General features: G+C 38.8%; 2 protein-coding genes across 4 annotated transcripts in view; one reads left to right on the forward strand and one right to left on the reverse strand.

Moving 5' to 3' along the window:
• Window positions 1-371: 371 nt before the first annotated feature.
• On the reverse strand, window positions 372-16,946 carry PLAA (phospholipase A2 activating protein). The gene is made up of 14 exons (XM_058827667.1): window positions 16,737-16,946; window positions 14,279-14,472; window positions 13,230-13,330; window positions 13,032-13,152; window positions 12,544-12,711; window positions 11,411-11,546; window positions 10,754-10,923; window positions 9,226-9,383; window positions 7,908-8,127; window positions 5,776-5,844; window positions 4,151-4,222; window positions 3,231-3,332; window positions 2,480-2,644; window positions 372-1,088 (listed from the first exon to the last, which is right to left on the reverse strand). The coding sequence occupies exons 1-14, from the start codon at window positions 16,883-16,885 to the stop codon at window positions 523-525; spliced, it is 2,391 nt and encodes a 796-aa protein (XP_058683650.1). The 5' UTR covers window positions 16,886-16,946; the 3' UTR covers window positions 372-522.
• A 44-nt stretch (window positions 16,947-16,990) lies between these two features.
• The window catches only part of IFT74 (intraflagellar transport 74), a 38,740-nt gene continuing 37,555 nt past the window's right edge, over window positions 16,991-18,175 (forward strand). For 2 of the 3 annotated variants that reach the window (XR_009276220.1, XM_058827668.1), the window contains exons 1-2: window positions 17,041-17,177; window positions 17,686-17,832. Coding sequence is in view for 1 of the 3 variants with exons in the window: in XM_058827668.1 (XP_058683651.1) it covers window positions 17,710-17,832 (123 nt within the window). In the remaining 2 variants the exon portion in view is untranslated. Of the gene's footprint in view, window positions 17,178-17,685; window positions 17,833-18,175 lie in introns of all 3 variants that reach the window. The other variant, XR_009276221.1, reaches the window with a different exon arrangement.

Below are 18,175 nucleotides of genomic sequence, written 5' to 3' on the forward strand. Positions count from 1 at the left end.
CAAAAAATTTTCTACCAGTCTGTTTGACAAGGGTTAATATTAACTAATGTTAATATTAACTAATATGCTTGCAATAATAACTAATATGCTTGTAAAATGCACTGTTGAACTTAAAGAGATCTCAGGGCCTCTCATCTGAAAAAAACTCCAGTCAAGAAACAGATTAATCATGCTGAAACACAATATGTGATTGGGATGGGTGTCAGAATTGACAGTCACAAAATAACAGCCATTTCCTACTTTTCTGTCTGGATGACTTGTAAATACTGATATGGTTTGACTTCTTGGTGATCTATTTTTATCTGAGCAATGTCAGGACTCCTTGCAAAGTTCCTGTACACTGATCACTTCAGAAAAGCAGTCCAATGACAAACAGTGAAAAAAGTTTTATTTGCTCTGTGTCTTGCAACAAGTCAAATGTAATTAATCCACAGTATTTTCCCAAGTATAGTCTGTCATAAAATATGAACAAAAGCATCTTTTTTCTGCATACACTGTCTTCCAAATGCTAAGAAAAAAATATTATAACAGATTAAGAACAAACCTACAGCATTCTTTGACTTTTGCAGGTTCTGATACAGAGGCATACTTTTTTATTTGAGAATCAACTCCCAGAGACTTAGCTAATTGTACAGCATTTGTATCATCACTGATTAGCGTCCCAAGAGCCACAAGCAGTCTAAAAATGGCTTCAAGATCTTGAACAACTTCCATAACTGTGCTGATTACTGATAAACATTGAGCTTTTCCCTCAACGTTGTTGACTTTATGTAAACATACAGCGTAGTTCAATGTCAGCGTGGCCAGTGCAATGTGGATGTTCTTATTATTGCCTGATTTAGTTTCTATCGCTTGTGTCATTATTTCATCCCTCTGTTCCATCATGAGCTTCTGGCCTGCATGGCTGACAAAACAATTGCAAAGAGCTCTAAGTGCCAACAGCTGGTTTGCTTGCTTGCCTTTAGGATTCAGAAATTTAAGGAGGAGGATGATAAATTGTACGTGCTCCTTTTCACTGCAGAAGTTTTCATTCACAGTGGGATGCCTGACAGACAATCTAAGAATGTCTAGAGCTGGAAAGACAATATCTAAGAAATAAAACAAAACAAAATGTTAGTATTAATACTGCATTATGTGTAAATTTATCAGTGAGTTTCTTTCAGATGCAGATGTTCTTAGCCCTGCAGGTTTGGGAACAGACAGTAACAGTTTCATGCATACATAAAGTATAAATTGTTTCACATTCATAAAGACAAATACTGACAAATCCATACTAGTAATGCCTCAACTATCATTAAAAAAATCCATAATCCTTAATTTAGGATTAACATAGCACTTTGCAGAAAATTTTAATATCTCTTCTAAAATCTCTAATTGATAACACTGAAGGCAAGCACAAGATATGGTAACTAATCCAAAAATGTCTCTGAAAGCTGAAAGTTCAGTGACTAAACACCCCTATGCAGACAGCATCTCCCTTTGTCGTCATTCCATAACTTACAGTACAGTATAGCCACAAAACTCCTTATAGGAAAAGAAAATGAAAAAGACGTCCTTAACTGATGAGTTGGAAATCTTATTGGAAATGTAAGCAAACTGAAATGAAAGCCTGTAGTGTCCTTCCTTTGCCAAATTCTAAATATATCTGGCTCCTTGGATCTACTACTGGTATCCAGTGCTCACAACCAAATCAAAGCTGAACCTGCCCAACTACTTACAGAGGTTTTTCCTGCAGATATGCAGAAACTTCAGAATTAATGCTTTGTACAATACTAAGAACCTGGAAGGTATGACATTGGCCATCACCAGCTCCTTGTTATGCAAAACAGTTTGATTAAGTGATATTATAAAACGAGCATGAATTTTTAATATTAAAATGTTTTTCCTGTTAGTAAATCTTTAACTGCAATTTTAAGAAAGTGCTTAATTTTAATCATGCTTAAGATATTTGTATATGCAAACAATTGTTTTTTCCAGAATGTGCTGTAACAACCAATATTACATTCTTCCAGCATGTCATTTCACTAATGCAATTTTGATCATAAAGCCTAGCATCAGCAACTTCTTCTCTACCACATTAAACAGGAGCTACATTTGATTTTTTTTCCCCATAATTTATCTCCATAATTTCATCTCTTATTTGGTAACATCTTAGGACGCCAAGTTCACAATCCCTTTATTTCTTGACAAGTCTCACACCTTTGTGAGGATGGCCCTGCTAATGAAATTATCATAACTGATTTTTATATGAAGTTTCTCCTTTATGTTTATTATTGTGCCAACAAAACCTGACAACCAATTGCCAAATTTTCCCCTGAAGCTCATCACTGCTATTAGCACCTTTTAGTCCTCTTCTGTTTTCTACTTAGGCTACACCAAGTCTTTGGGACAGACTCAGTGTTACACACAGCATGACAAGACTTTTCATTCATGGTGAAGGACTGAAGAGATGACACATAAAACAATTGCAAGAGTTTACCTTCTGGCCAGTTAACTGCTCTCCATAAAGTCTGAAGTTGCTGCGCTGTAGGTGTTTCCGCAGAGGTGTTACATGTTGCAGACAGTAACTTTTCTAGGATTATCAAGTCATCTTCAGTGAGTTTATGTTCTTCAGCTGCACTGCCATTAAGTTCCTTTAATTTGCCTATAATACCAATAGAAGAGGCACACCTTTCTGAAAATAGAACTTCACAAACCAAGATCTCAACTAAAATCCTACAAAATCCCGTTATAAACAAGTAACAACTAGTGCAATTCAGCATTTTTGGAGAGGTCAGATTTTTAAACACTTTTCCCAATTTGATAATTTCTAATTTAAGTTTTTAATTATCAGTGATTGCTATTATTAATTCCACTTTAACAGTGCAACACAAAGATTCAGAATTTTTTCAGAAAAATTTCAGAAAATGCCTACATAAAGATAAAAATGCAGATAAGAGTCATAAGAACATTAAAGCTTTCATAACTGACATACAACTTCTTTTTGTTCTTCTTTCTTATTAGGTAGTAAAAAAAGTATGTGATCACAATTTTTTTTATTTTTACTTAAATCATGTGATTATCTTTTGCTTATGACAGGTGCTATATTCAAACTTCAGTGTGATTTAAAAATCCAAATATTAGATTAATGTAATGGATCTAGCATTGAGGGTAGTTTTTTAAAAAAAGCTCAGTCAGTTAAGTTACTTCAAAAGCATTTAAAAAAACATCCTTGATATTAAAATACTGACCCAGTATCTGTGTAGGATTGGCCTGGTCAAAGGTGACAGCATCTTTCTTCGGAAAATAAATATTTTCAACTTTAGCCGCAGCTGACTGGTAGGCACCCATTCCTACAGAAAGATAATACAGAGCATTCAATGGTGTACAAAGGAGTCTGACATAGAAAGATGTCCTAGCAGTAACCCTCTACTTTCTCAGAAAAATACAGCTTGAAAAAAAATTAATGTCTATGCAAATAGCTGTCATTCCTTACATTACTTTTACACTCAAGGGTTAAAACTGAAAGCAATACCTTCAAAAACTGTTCCCCCCTCAAGTAAAAATTCACAAGTTGAAATTATTAACAGTCCTTTCTTAATTATGTGAATTAAATATACAGTCACTTAAAGCAATGGCTACTGTGGTTAACACATGAAAATGGCAAAGGTCTTTTTAGAAAAAGGATCCCTTCTGCCCCTGAAGTCTTGTATTTTTCTTATTTTCATAATGAAAGTGTTTACATATTAGATACGCAGATATGACCAACTTATGGCACATGTAATAGTAACCTAAAATTTTTTTTAAGGAGTAATAAAAAGCTTTCATCATCACCTATAATTATTTCTTAAACTGACAGGTCGTTTAGTGGCTGATATTGTGTAATGCCCATTAATTATGTATCAGTTTCTGTGATAACAACGTAAGTACTAGGAGATCAATAATCCTCCCAGATTATTATTATACATTTTAAAGCTTGTGTGCGTGATTTCTGCACATAAAGGAAGGCTCTGTTGTCCCTATTTTATGAACGATTTCAGAGTATAATCAGCTTCAATCTGCTGTTTTGAATATAGTATGAATTTGCATCAATGCAGAATTCACATCAGACAAAAAAAAAACCAAACCAAAAGATCAAGAATGTCTTTCAGTGGCAGACATTGTCTCTTACCCGTAAATGGATCAACCCCACCCAGTGGAGGTCCTGCATTTGATGCTGAACCAGGAACATAGCGACCAGCACCTAACAAAGATGTTAAGTTTTTAAACACCACCACCAATAAAGAGGTAACGTATACCTGTTTAAAGTACCTAAGTAAATATATAAATTATATATTTATATTATATATATTGATAATATATTTTATATATTTGTATTTATTGACATTTATTATTACTATATATTTTATATATTTATAATATATTTATATATATATTTATTATATAAACAAAGTAAATTATACCTGTTAAAAGTAGTTTAGCCGCTACTTTTCAAACAAGACTATTAAAAGGGATTATTCTGCACTAAAGGAATTACAAAGTAGTGTTTAACACTTCTTTAAGGATTAAATCCATGCTTGTGTGAGGGTGATGACAGCATTCACGAGCTAAGTGAGCCCACAGCTGGGAGACACTCTCTTGCACTGAAGCCTCAGTGAGGCCTCCATCTGCAGAGACCACAGAGCTGCAGAAGCCAGGGAGGAGGAACAGCTGGACACTGAAAGACTGTCAAGATAGGGAAGACCGAAGACTGAGTTTTTCTAACAGCACAAAGGCTTCTGCTCTACCTGTACATCTGCAACTGCAGAACAGGGAGTGAGTGCCCTGGCACTGGTGAGGACTAAACACCCATCAGTGATGTGTTAAGAGTCAGCTGAGACTGCACCTCACATCTGCAAAAACAGGAAAGGCAAGCAGCAGTGATGGATGCAGAGTAACCTCCTGCAGGGTAGGGAGGCACCTGCCTATGCATGTGGCCTGGTAGCTTGGGAGATGTGTGTCTGGTGGGGGTAAGGACTTAGGACGCCACAGACACTGCCAAGCCTTGCCTGGCCTTCGGACTGTTATCCTGCTACTCATCTACATAGCCTTCAATGGTTTTGCCATGATATCCTCAAGGATATCAAGAGTGATTAGAGAGCTCTGAGCACATGGATGAAGAGTGCAGGATGTTTCTTTGATACTCTGAACAAAGCAAAAATGGTTGAATAGAAATGGACTCATCAAGCAGGTCAGCAACCCACTGCATGGCTCGTTTTGCAGATGAGACTTTGGCATTGAGTGATTACAGGAACCTCTCTGAGGAGCAAGAGCTATTAACCAGAGATGGGGTAAGTCTGCCAATGCAGGGCTGGAACTGGGAATGTCTTTGCAAGGTTGCTAAACTAGTGAGGAGGACTTTACAACAGCTATACCAGTGAGGATCAGAATCTAAAATATAGGGTGGATGGTATCAATAAAGATCATACAAAAAATAAGTAAAAATGAAAATAGAAAACTATCTCTATGAATTTACCTAATCTTGTGTGGTTCATTCATGTGAAGTCTGGCAAAACAGAAGGTTTAGGTCCTTACCCTTCTACTGCATTGGACAGAGCGACAGACATGAGGCAAACCCGACAGCAGAGGGCTCCCCTCTACTGATCAGATCTCGGTAGGCTTTGCTGTGGCCAAGCCAAACTACTGCCACAGAGAACTGCAAGAAACAGCTATCTGGGGCTAAACATGGAATGCAACAGAACATGACTCAAATGCATATTTTAAGTGCTAGCCAGACAGATGTGAATTTTACATTACCTGTAAATGGGTCTGCCCCAGATATCGCAGTCGATCCAGATGAAGACCCTGGAACATAACGTCCAGCTCCTAGTCAAACAGTGAGAAAAGCAACGACTATTAAACACACCTTGATCGTTATTAAAATCCAGAGAGGGGTTACAAAGCTGGTGAAAGGCCAGGAGTGCCTATCCTATGAGGAGTGGCTGAGGCAGCTGGGTTGTTTAGCCTAGAGAACAGTAGGCTCAGGGGACACCCTACCACACTCTAAAACTCCCTGAAAGGAGGGTGTAGCCAGCTGGGGATTGGCCTCTTCTCTCACACAACCAGCGACAGAAGGAGAGGGCACAGCCTTAAATTGCACTAGGGAAGGTTTAGGTTGCACATGAGAATTTCTTCACAGAAAGGGTGATTAGATGTTGGAATGAGCTGACCAGGGAGATGGTGGAGGTGTTTAAGGGGAAACTGGACGTGTGGCACTTAGTACCATACTCTAGCTGACATGGTGGTGTTCAGTCAGGTTAGACTCGATCTCAGAGGTCTTTTCCAGCCTAATTACTTTGGTGGTAACTGCAGCTCTCAGAGCTACACATAACCTAAAAAGTCTGTATTCCCATTTACAGTCCCTTGAAAGAAAAAAAATTAGCTAAATTATTTTAAAGTTATTTTCTTCCTAAATTCATCTTTGTGAAATTAATTGAATTAGTTTGTTCTGTCAATGTGATAAGCAGGATGCAATTGATTAATATGGTTTAGCTTATCATTACTCAACTTATTCTAGCTCCATTTCCTGCCTGAAAAAAATAATTTAGGTATTTCACTCAGTTTTGATTAATCCTCTGGTTAAATTCTTGTATTTTATTAATTGCCTTAACAGCATCTTGCACTTCTTATACGAAAACTGGACCTTTCTTTCACTGGGAAAAAAAAAGACTAGAGTAAAAAATAAAATTGGTTTGATTAGAATTTTGCTGAAGATTTGTTTTTTAAATTTTTTTTAATGTTTTTTAAATTTTTTTTTTGTCCCGGAGCTATCTGTGCCTTTGCCCTCAATCACTTAAGGGTATGAAAGTATCTGTAGAAGTTGTTCAAGAGCTACAATACTGAAGTCTGCCTGGACAGACAAGTCTATGAGGTTGAACAAGACCAAGTGCTGGGTCCTGCCCTTGGGTCACAACAACCCTGTGCAGAGATACAGGCTGGGGGCAGAGTGGCTGAAAAGCTGCCCAGCAGAAAAGGACCTGGCAGTGCTGATCATGACCTGCCTGACCATGAGCCAAGAGTGTGCCCAGGTGGCTAGGAAGGACAATGGTATCTTGGCTTTTATCTCAGCAGGACCAGGATGGTGATTGCCCCTCTGTACTTGGCCCTGGTGAGGCCACACCTCAAATGCTGAGATCAGTTCTGGGCCCCTAATGACAATGAACACATTGAGGTGCTGGAGCAAGTCCAGAGAAGGGCAATGGAGTTGGTGAAGGGTCTGGAGCACAAAAGAGAAGCAGCTGAAGGAAATGGGAGTGTTTAAGCTCCTGGAGGAAACTGCAGGTAGACCTTACTGCTCTTTACAACTATTTGAAAGGTATCAAGTTGTGGGTCAGTCTCTCTTCTCAGTAACAAGTGACCGGATGAGCAGAAATGGTCTCAAGCTGTACCAGTAGAGGTTTAGATTAGATATTAGGAAAAAGTTCTACACTGGCAGGGTGGTCAGGCATTGGAACAGGCTTCCCAGGGAAGTGTCTGAATATCATCCCTGAAGTATCGAAAAAAACTACGTGGCTATCTCACCTGAGGATATGATTTAGAGGCGACCATGGAAGCAGTCAGTTAATGGCTGATCTCAATATTCTTAGGGGTCTTTTCCAATCTAAATGATTCTATGATGTGAGGTGGATTGAAAACTGACTGAACAACCACAACCAGAAGATGGTGATCAGTGCAACAACACTACTGGAAGCCAGCCATCGATCGTATACCCCAGGGGTCACTGCTGCATTCAGTCCTGCTCCACATCTTGGAGCAGGAGGACTGGATCTCCAGTCTTTCACTCATCTAATGATGGTGTGGAAGATTAGTCAGAGTGCATCTTCAGCAAGTGTGCTGAAGACACAAAACTCGGAGGAGTATCTAATATCACTTAAGTTTAAAATATTTACCTGTAAATGGATCTGAAAATTGATTATTTGTACTCAACAGTGTTTGCCCCTTAGTGTTGTCCATAATAAACTTGGCCACTTGATCCAGAAACATAGGATTTAGATCATTCTTTTGCAGGAAGTTGTATGCAGTCAGCCAAGGATCATCAGTGATGTTATATGGCAGTTTGTAGGAAGGCCCATTTTCATTTACATCAATGGTGAAAACATAGTCATATTCCTTTAAGCAGAATAAAAAAAAACCCACTTTAGAAGTCTTCCAGCACTTTTTACACAAAGATGTATTAAATGCAGTCTAACCAAGAGATTATCCCAAGACCTAAGCCTAAAAACTTAAAACATTGCAACTTACAGAACATATCAGTAATATTCTCCTGAGAGACTACAAGTAAACATTTGCTGATTTAGGGTAAACACTAAACGTTACTTAGCAACAGCCAAAACATCAGTGCGTTATAACACTGTTGCTATACTATATCCAAAACACATACTACTGTACCAGCTGCTAAGAATACAAACTCTGTCCCAAAACAAAACCATATTTCCAGAATTCTCTGCTCAAGAAGAGCAGAGTAAAAAAACATATCATGATAATGTGTGTACAGATATATTACAAAATAAAGATGCATCAGGTCACTCTCATGACTCCCTCCAAAGCTATACAGCAACCAGATGACTCAAGAAATTTCAGATTTCATTTTAATGAAACTAACATTTTTAATGCTAACATTTTTAATGCTAGCAAATGATTTCTTAATGTTTCTTTAAAATCTGTGAAAGTCAGTATCTTGGAGGCCTTTCTTCTGTGGTGGACCCTAATAAGCTTTTCTGTGTATATTTCAGTAAAGGGAAACATTTTTCAGCTCATATGTCTTTAGGCCAGCTTACCTGTCTTTAGGTTCTATAGTTACTATAGAGAAGTGTTACAGAAGGCCTGGTACCTAATATTTTAGGTAAGCCTTGCATTATGAATTATGAAGTTCATTTCCTTTGTGAAGGATATTAAAACTAAATTCTCAAGGTATTAACAATAAATACAATAGAACTTGACAATTTCTCTACTAATGATTTACCTTTCTCCAAAATAATGTGTCCATTGGTTTGCTCATTTTACAAAATGTATTTTGTAAGCAATAAAGTAAACTGTACTTACTTATATTTCTACCTCTGAGATGTCTAAATTGTATTTTATCCGAATATCTGAAAATTTTATTTTCTGAATTATATTTTATCAGATAAAATTACATTTTATCTGATATTTTATACTAAAAGTCCAGTAACTTAGGAAAGAATGAAACAAGTTTAAGTTTACATATACCTTTCCTTCAAATAAAACTTTTCCAGATGTTTGTTGTGTAGCTCCAGAAGAACCAACAACATCACCAATCTTTATCCATCTTCCCTCACTAACACTCCATTGATATGCTTCTACTTTCCCATTATCTTTAATAAGCCGCGTCTGTCCATCTCTTGTTCCTGCAGGTAGGAGTTCAAACAATTTCAAGGATATGATTCACTTTCAGACAGAAAAATATTCAAATGGTGCTCAGCATTAAAAGTTAAAAAATAGTTCAACAACACTTGAAGTAAGAGCACAGGAATTAAGTAGATACATGCCATGGTTTAACCCCAGGTGGCAACTAAGTACCACATTCACTGGACTCATGTCTGGGATGCAGGAAAGAATCAGATGAATAGAAGTAAAAAATCTGGGGATTGAGATACACTTAAAAAGGCAAATCAAAAACCACATGCACAAGCAAAGCAAAACAAGGAATTCATACACCACTTCCCATGGGCAGGCAGGTGGTTCAGCCAAGTCTACATGTTGAGCATAATGCTGAATGGTATAGGATATCCCTTGGGTCAGCTGTGCTTGGCTGTCCCAGCTATGTCCCCTCCCAGCTCCCACCACTGGTGGGGTGGGTGAGAAGCAGCAAAGCCCTTGGTTCTGTGTAAGCCCTGCTCAGCAATAACAAAAACATCCCTGTGTCATCAACCCTGTTTCCAGGACAAATCCAGAACACGGCCCCATAATAGCTACTGCGGAGAAAATCAACCCTATCCTAGCAAAAAACAGGCAAAATACTACATCTCACAAAAAGAATAGCAGCAATCTTAAATGAGCATTTTTCAACTATGGTAATTATATCTGTCAGCAGAATTAGTAGCCAAACCAGTACTTAGGTCAAGTACTTCAAAAGTTTATCATCCTCTCAGTGAGATGTCAATTAAGAAAGGATATTCTCCCATACTCTAACAAGATGTAAAATTTTGTATGGATGTAAGATCTGTGTCACTTCCTGATCATAGCCAAGGGCTGAAATCACTCGTTACTTCATCTTGGGAAAAAGCATTTTGTCTGTTTAAGAATAATGTTCACTACTGCTTCTACTGCATTCTCAAGAACCTCTCAATTACCTACAAAGTGTGAACTGAGCCCATCAAGACTATCTTTCAAGCCAAAAGCTAAAGCAGAAAATTTGGATCTACTTTTTATTAGGAAGAAAGCTGCACATTCAGTACTCCTTTTAAATATTATCTGTTTCACATACTGTTGGTACAGCTGGCAGAACAGATAGAAAACATCTCAAACACACTGTAGCATTAATTTCACCTTTTTCTAAATTATCTCATAGGAGAATAAAAAACCCCAAAAACCAAAAGACCTTGAGTCCTGTTTCCAAAAGAATCACTGAAAGGATAGTAGAGCAAAATTAAGCCATTTCCTTCAGTAACCCTATTGAAAGGGATTAAGCTCTTAAATTTGGAAACCATGAGAAGTTTCAATACCTCAAACCAAGATTTGGAGACACCTCTAATGTGACAGAACTACAATAATTTACCAGGATCCTTAAGGTGCTCTCTTCCAGGAAGCTCATCAGAATTGATATCTCCTAAATCACCAGTTTTAGGGTCAATGGATGCTTGGGCAAGCTCATTTTCAAAAGCTTGAATCTCCTCAGCACTTGCTGTACGTTCCAAGGATTCTGTAAACACCCTTATAATTCCATCACTGAACAGAGAGAAAACATTCAAACAGAAATACTATTTTAAATATCACAGTGACTGCATAAATTCTAATGGTGACTTCTATGTCACAAGAAACGGTAACTCCCAATTATTGTTATGAAAGGAATTCACCCTCATACTAAAACCACATAGAGAAGGAATCAAGCAGGTAACCCTGTCTTCAGTATAATTTTAAAATCAAGATACAATATGCCTGTCAAAAGGGTTCTTTATACTGTGCTTGCTAAATTTATTCTCAAGTCTATTCATGATTTAACACATTTCCAAAGAACTCACTCTACCTCTGTGAATTACATAAAAAAAATTAGTCTTTGGATGAAGTGTAGCACATGACTAAATTTAACACACACACACTTTGATGGCTGTATTTTTTAATATAAATGAAACTGACATCCAAAGTGATGCTGGCAATTTCTTCAAGGATTGTCAGATTTGGATCTACAAATATATTGAAAATCAAACTTCGATACCTTGCACCAACTACGATGTCACCATTGTCTAATACACAGCAGCACCATACAGACTGAGCTGGGAGTCTGATTGTTTGAGCACATTCCCCTTGTTTCCAAATTCTAAGAGATCTATCCTCTCCGGTAGTTACAAAATCTGAAAATAAAAAAATAGAAATACTTTTGAAGTAAATTTTTAGCATACTAGATTCTAGATGCCATTCTGAAACTGGGTATCTCACAGTAAAGGAACCTCTCTGCAATTTAGTACTTCTCTCAATTACAAGTAGAGAGCAAAAAGAAAACCACTGTTCACTTGTCTTCTCAAAACATCCAAAGCGTATAAATTGCAGATTAAGCAGCAAGACAGTGAATGAAACCGTGCCCAAGACAAAAAATCCCTTCAAGGGCTTAAACAATTTTGTAATCATAGTTTCATCTTGTACTATACTTGCGTAGGTTCACGTTTGTTTCAAATTGAGTTTGGAAGGTAGGCTTGATTTATCAGAAAACATGCATAAAGCACTTTCAAAAGTCTACAAACTCAATGAGGAATTTTAAGCCACAGGAGGTGTACAATATATGCATCGACTCATATACGTGCACTTTACTCGCTGAACAAATGTGCAAGTCTCCCATACACCACACGAAGGTCACTGATTTAGAATTTCTTCTGCAACTGGCTCAACAGTTAGTTCTGAACCTCTAAATCACTAACTTTGTAAACAAATGTTATTAAGCCTCATACATAAAATTCTTAACCTAAACTACATATAATGAATGTTGTGGAAGTATCTAAATTTACATTATCTCAAACTGGCATGCCACACATTACTATTTTACTAATCTGCAACAGCACTGAAATACAGGTGGCAGGTAAGACAATAGTTTTGCCTACCACTTCACCTAAGTTTTACTTAAACCTTCAATTAGCCCTAACCCAGGACCTTTTATCCCACATACTGCCAGAGCAGTTTTGACAGCAGGGCAATTTGGAACCAATCACAATGTCCTTTTTAATATATTTATACTAGGTATAAGAAAAAGATTTAATGCTACCCATGCTTTTTAGTTGTGGCAGTGCCACGGAACATCTGAATATGCACCCTGCCATTTCATTTTGAAGAATGTTCTGTAACAGGAAGGAATCCTACCTTTACATCGAGGAAAGACAGAGATGCTGTATATGTAATTTGTATGTCCATAATACACCTGCAGACACTCGCCAGAGATCTGCCATCTTCGAACACTAGCATCATTAGCACAGGAAAGGAACTCCATTTCACTGAGAATAGCTAAACCTCTGACACAATCTTCATGTCCTTTACAAAAGTAAGAGAAAATTTTAATGCAGTTATTGTTTCCATTAGCAGCAGTATCCCACATCTATATAGCTCATATCTAAATCCAGGCAACAAATATTTGCAGGAGCTGTCACCAAAAAAAATTAATTACTCACAACTCTCTGAAAAAAAATCATATTTTTTTAGAAGTAGTGTGGCTTCTGGGCATACAACTACCTCACGACTTAAAAAATCTTGCCGAAATATTGTCCAGTTTATCCATACTTTTATGAGATTTTAATGTTTATTCTCTTCTGACAGATCACACCAATGAAATTATCAACCACAACAACATTTACCAGTGAACGTTCTTTCACATCTGCCTGCCTTCCACAGTTTTATAGTTTTGTCAGCTGAACCAGTCAACATTAATCCCTGTTCAGGAAGTATCTTCACTGCCCATATTGCAGCTGTGTGACCCTGCAAAAAACCCAACATTGTTAAGACTTACCAAATCAAATTCAGAGTACTTATACTCATGTAGAGGAACTTCATACCTGTAATGTCATCATACATCTGTCATTCAACCAGACTTTTGCTGTTGTATCCCATGATCCACTTAATAACGTGCCAAATTTCCCAGATGAAAGGCTGCAAACTGGAATGAACATTCAAGTCAGAACTGACAAGTATCCTGCACTGCCACAAATCTTATGCCAGCAATTTCAAGAGATTCATTTAAGAGGATTTATTTGGTATTAGTAGCACATTTAGTGTTGAGGAGTCTAGAGAAGAATTAAGTGAACTGTAGTTGTATTGCAACCTAGAAAGAAGCTGCTTAAAACTCTCTTAATTTTAGGTTAAAAAATTGAAATATTTTTGTCACTCATATTTTTAAATTTCTCTTAGTCACAGATCTCTTCTCTCAGACTAGAATATAATAAGTTAAGATAACTAGTCAAGACACACAATTAATGCAAACGTGTGGTTTTTAAGAGAAAGAAAAGTTTTGTCTACAGGTATTAATTTATGTCTTCAACAAGTTATTTCATATGATAAATACTTAGCTCATCTTCTTGGAAGGCAAAATACTGCCACCAAAAAACTGTGGTGACATTCAAAGATTTAGTAAAAAGATAATCTGCAAATGTTCCAGTAACACAGTGAAAAGCTCTGTATTTAAAGCACCAATTATTATTAAATACCCATCTAAGTAGCAAAATGGGTAGAGGAAGTTTATTTAGGAAACTGACTTTTTCTACTTGTATCACCTTTGACAAAAAAAGTAAGTTTAATACATGAAGAACTAACTGCTTCTTAAAAGAGCAATTCTTTACGAAAGATTAATCATTCTGTGAATTTCTGGGAATTCAGAGACAGAAAAAGTTCAAACATTCATCAGGATAAACCTGGAAGTCCTTGCAAGGAATGGTCACTGCATGAATTAAGATTAGAAAATCCTATTTGCAGAGGCCATAATAAAACAGTTTGCTATACTGTATCCCAAATAAATCAAAATAGATTTTTACAAATAAGATTTAGTTTCTTCTCTAATAAATCACATTAACTTCTGTGTAAAAAACTACAAAGTACAATTTCTACATACCTGTGTTTTTATGACCCTTAAGGACATAAAGAGGAGCTGGGTTGTCAACTGTGAAAATGCAAATATTATGATCATTGCCGCCAGTTGCAATCAGCCCACGAGGATAGAGGTCACTTGGAGGTATGATGCAGACACAAGATACAAAATTTGAGTGGCCACTCATACAGTGCATCTCAGTAAAACCCCTGTTAAGACTTAAACATAGGTGATAGTTTAGAATTGTGACAGAAACAGTACTTTGTTTGAGTAAAATACAATTCTTGAATTAACAACTACCCTTGCTTTGTGCTGAATAAATACTATGTCTGGCCTAGAAAGAAAAAAAAAATTAAGACAAAAATTACATCCCAGAATGCCTCTCCAGTACACAATACTAAAGCTTTCCACTTATTTTTCAATGCAATGATACACCTGGAAGGGTGTTTGTTTTTTCTTGCTCATTTTCACACACTCTGCCAAATTTGATTAGAAACAGTTACAGTCTGTCTTTATGGCATCTTCTTCTGTCTGAAAACTCAAATGTATATGCTAAAGTAAAAGCACATAAATGAAGTTTACTGCCTGCCAAATGTATTCACTGTCTCTTCATTAGAAGCACTACAGAGGAATAACAGTTATACAGATAACTGACTTGAGCAGTACCCTCATTTCCTCACCCTGAGCCAACCTCAATAGTTACAGCACTAACTGGAAAAAGCTACTTACTCCCATAGAATAAATATACAGTGGTGCAGTGTGCTTGTTTTGTTTTCCTGCGCTTGTTTCCCCCACCCTCAAAAACACAACCTGTCATATTTAATCATACTATTATCCTTAATACCCCAATGCTTGGCAAGCTTGAAATATGTAAGGAAATCATGATACTCTTCTAAATTCTAAAACATCTTCTCCCCTTAAGGCACGTAGAACAAATGAAGGTAACATCTCTTCTTGGAAAAGCTAAACCAAAACAGTATACAGCAGTGTGATCACTCACTGAACCCTGACTACTGTAGTCTCCAATCCTTCAAAGCAGAGAAGAACAATCAATATCAACATTGTAACTTGATACAAGTATGTCTTCTCATGTCTTCTTCCTCACAGAGTTCTCAAAAACTATAGGTTAGAGAATTCCTTTCCTGCTGCAAATTTCTGTGCAATTTAGCAAGTTCTTTCCCTTGTGATGTGAGACTTAATAAGACCAACTTAATAAGATTAGTTTTTCTTCGCCTCAGATGCAGAGCTCCAGAGATCATGGAAGCATTCAGAAAATTTGCAAATTATTTCTATTTCACATTAAGGCAATGGGAAGAATATTCATGCCTGGTAACTTCAGAACAGAGATCACAATGTAAAACTAGTGCAGGGACAAGGTGTATCTTGTAGCTTCCAGCAATACCCCACACCTCCTATACACATTGCTTAGCAGTACTGCTTCTGGTCAAGGTAATATGCAGAAAAATTCACTTTGTGAATTCAACTACACAAATTCAGTAGGAGACTAACCTGTGAAACGTGAATATCAGAAAAATTAATGTTGCTGTGTTTTTTCTATTTGCAATGTCTTTGCGTATCTAATTTTCTGTACAGTCTTTTTGTTCACATTCCAGTTTATGTTTAAAGAAGTTTGCTTAGCAAGGGTGAGAAAGGATAGGGTTTTTTTAAACATTCAAAGCAATCTGCCTTACTGTCAAAATCACAGCACTGTTACTTAGCAGGATTACTTTGCGGAAACAATTTTATTAACAACACCTAGGAAAAAAAGATACCTATAAAACTATTAACATTGTTACCAGTTCCAAAACACGCTACAAAATCGATGTACAGCAAACTGCTTAAAACCATACATCTTTCCCCAAAAGCAGGCATGCAAAGTTGGGCCTTCTCGGCCTGAGAAAATTGCACGGACATCTCATAGCAACCTTCCAGTAGCTAAAGGGGCGTACTAAAAGGAATCTGGAGAGGGACTCTTTATCGACTGCAGCGACAGGACAAGACGTAAGGGGCACAAATTGAAAAAGGGAAAACTTAGGCTAGATATTGGGAAGAAAGTTTTCACTGTGAAGGTGATAAGGCAGTGGAACACGTTGCCAAGAGGTTGTGGATAGCCCATTCTCGGAAGTGCTCAAGGCCAGGATAGATAGAGCTCTGAGCAAACTGCTCTGGTGAAAGGTGTCCCTGCCCGTGGTTGAGGGACCAGGTCTACATGATCTTGAAGATCCCTTCTAAACCATCGACGTGATTCTATGTAAGTGACAATGCCAATCACGAACGCCTGCGAACAGTCTCTCACGGCCCGCGACCTCCCTCGGCCCCTGCCGTCAGCCCCTGAGGAGAACTCGGCTGCAGAGACGAACCCGGCGGGGCATGGGCGGAGCCCCTACGGCGGCACGTCCACGCTCTCCCTCCTGCGGAGCACCGCCTGGAGCGCCCGGCCCGGCCCGGCCCGGCCCGGCCAGCGCCGCCGCCCAGCACTCACCCGTCAGGGGCCCAGAGCCGCGCGGTTCTGTCTCGTGAGACGGATACGAAGCCTCCGTCCGGAAAGAGGCCACGGGTGAGGCCCCGCACGTCCTGCCCGTGCCCCAGCAGGGAGCAGCGCAGCCGGAACGTACTGCCCTCACCCGCCATGGCGGCAGCGCCGGCCTGACACAGCACGGGCCGCGCCGCGCCGGAAGCCGTGCAGGAAGTGCCGTCATAGGGCGCGCCGCCAGACCAACGCGAGACCTCTCATCCCGGCAGCCATCGCGCGCCACGCAGGCAGTTGTGCCGTCGCTCTTTTCTCGTGAGGCCCTCTGGGAGTCGTAGTCTTCGGGAAGCACGGCAGGCTGGAGCGAGATTTGTGGCCATCGCGATACCAGGTGCGGGGGGTTGCTGCGATACGGCGGCACTGCCCGCGGGATGATGGCGGCTGAGGGGCGCGGTGAGGGGACAGGGCCCTCCGGAGGGTCGGGGCTCTGCGCTGCTGTGCGGCTGGGATGGGCTCTCTCGGGGGTGGCAAAAGTTGCCGGGCTTTGTCAGGGATAGCGCAGTTTGGGATCGCCGTAGTGACGGGTGACGGTTTACAGACCGTTTGTAGATAACCGGCATGAGTATTTGCAGCAGTTACTCGCTTCCAGTTTCATTAAAGATTTGCATTCAGATACTGAAACAATAAATGCCACAAGAATAAGCTGAGGGCTCACTTAGCACTGAAAAGTGACTGCTGCCTCAGTTTACTCATCGACGTTACATGGTCCTTCCAGAGCCCTGCCGCTGTCTTGTACCATCCAGTAAAAGGAAGTACTTTGCAGATCAATAAAAAAAACAAAAAAAAACAAAACAAACCAGCCCCCCCTCAACATTCTAATAAGAGTTATGCTTTAAAGACTCGGTTTCTAATAGTCTTAAGGACCCTACGCAAATCAAAGGATGATTTCTTTCCTCACCAGAGAGAAGTTAAAAAGTAAACGAATATGGCCAGCGGTAACAGACCTCCCACAGCTCGTTCTGCTTCAAGAGCAGGAATAGGGCCGACCTCTTCATCAAGGCCTGCCTCTTCATCAAGGACTCCATCAGCAGGCAGAATAGGAACAGCGGTATGTTAGAACCTGTTAAAAATCAATATAACATTAATTTTGATGTATTTAGGTTGGTTTTTTTGTTTGCTTTTTAAGTACTGTGACGTGTTAGGAGAAGTTCTCTTCTATGAAGAATTTAAGATTTCAGTTTTGTGTAAAGTTTTGGTAACCTTGTCTGGGAGAGCTGGGGACATGCAGCATCTGGAGTTCACCTGGGAGACCTAAATAGAATTAATGTTGAAGATAGATGGAACAATGAACAGCTGCTCAAAGGTAATCCCTTACCTTCTACGGCAGATGTTTGGCTGAAATTTTGCTTCATTGAAGAGATGTAAATGCTAAAAGATTCCTACAGAAAGTG

The sequence above is a fragment of the Poecile atricapillus genome, chromosome Z (assembly GCF_030490865.1).
Source record: "Poecile atricapillus isolate bPoeAtr1 chromosome Z, bPoeAtr1.hap1, whole genome shotgun sequence".
Taxonomy (NCBI): Eukaryota; Metazoa; Chordata; class Aves; order Passeriformes; family Paridae; genus Poecile; species Poecile atricapillus.

What these genes read in the sequence shown, in the direction of transcription:
- PLAA (XM_058827667.1), bottom strand. Translation starts at nt 16,885, where the DNA reads ATGGCGGGTGAGGGCAGTACGTTCCGGCTGCGCTGCTCCCTGCTGGGG. An exon ending in ATGTGAAAGAACGTTCACTG is followed by an intron (nt 12,712 to 13,031) that starts GTAAATGTTGTT and finishes ACTTTTGTAAAG; the next exon opens with GACATGAAGATTGTGTCAGA. An exon ending in GACATCGTAGTTGGTGCAAG is followed by an intron (nt 10,924 to 11,410) that starts GTATCGAAGTTT and finishes CTCTCTGTTCAG; the next exon opens with TGATGGAATTATAAGGGTGT.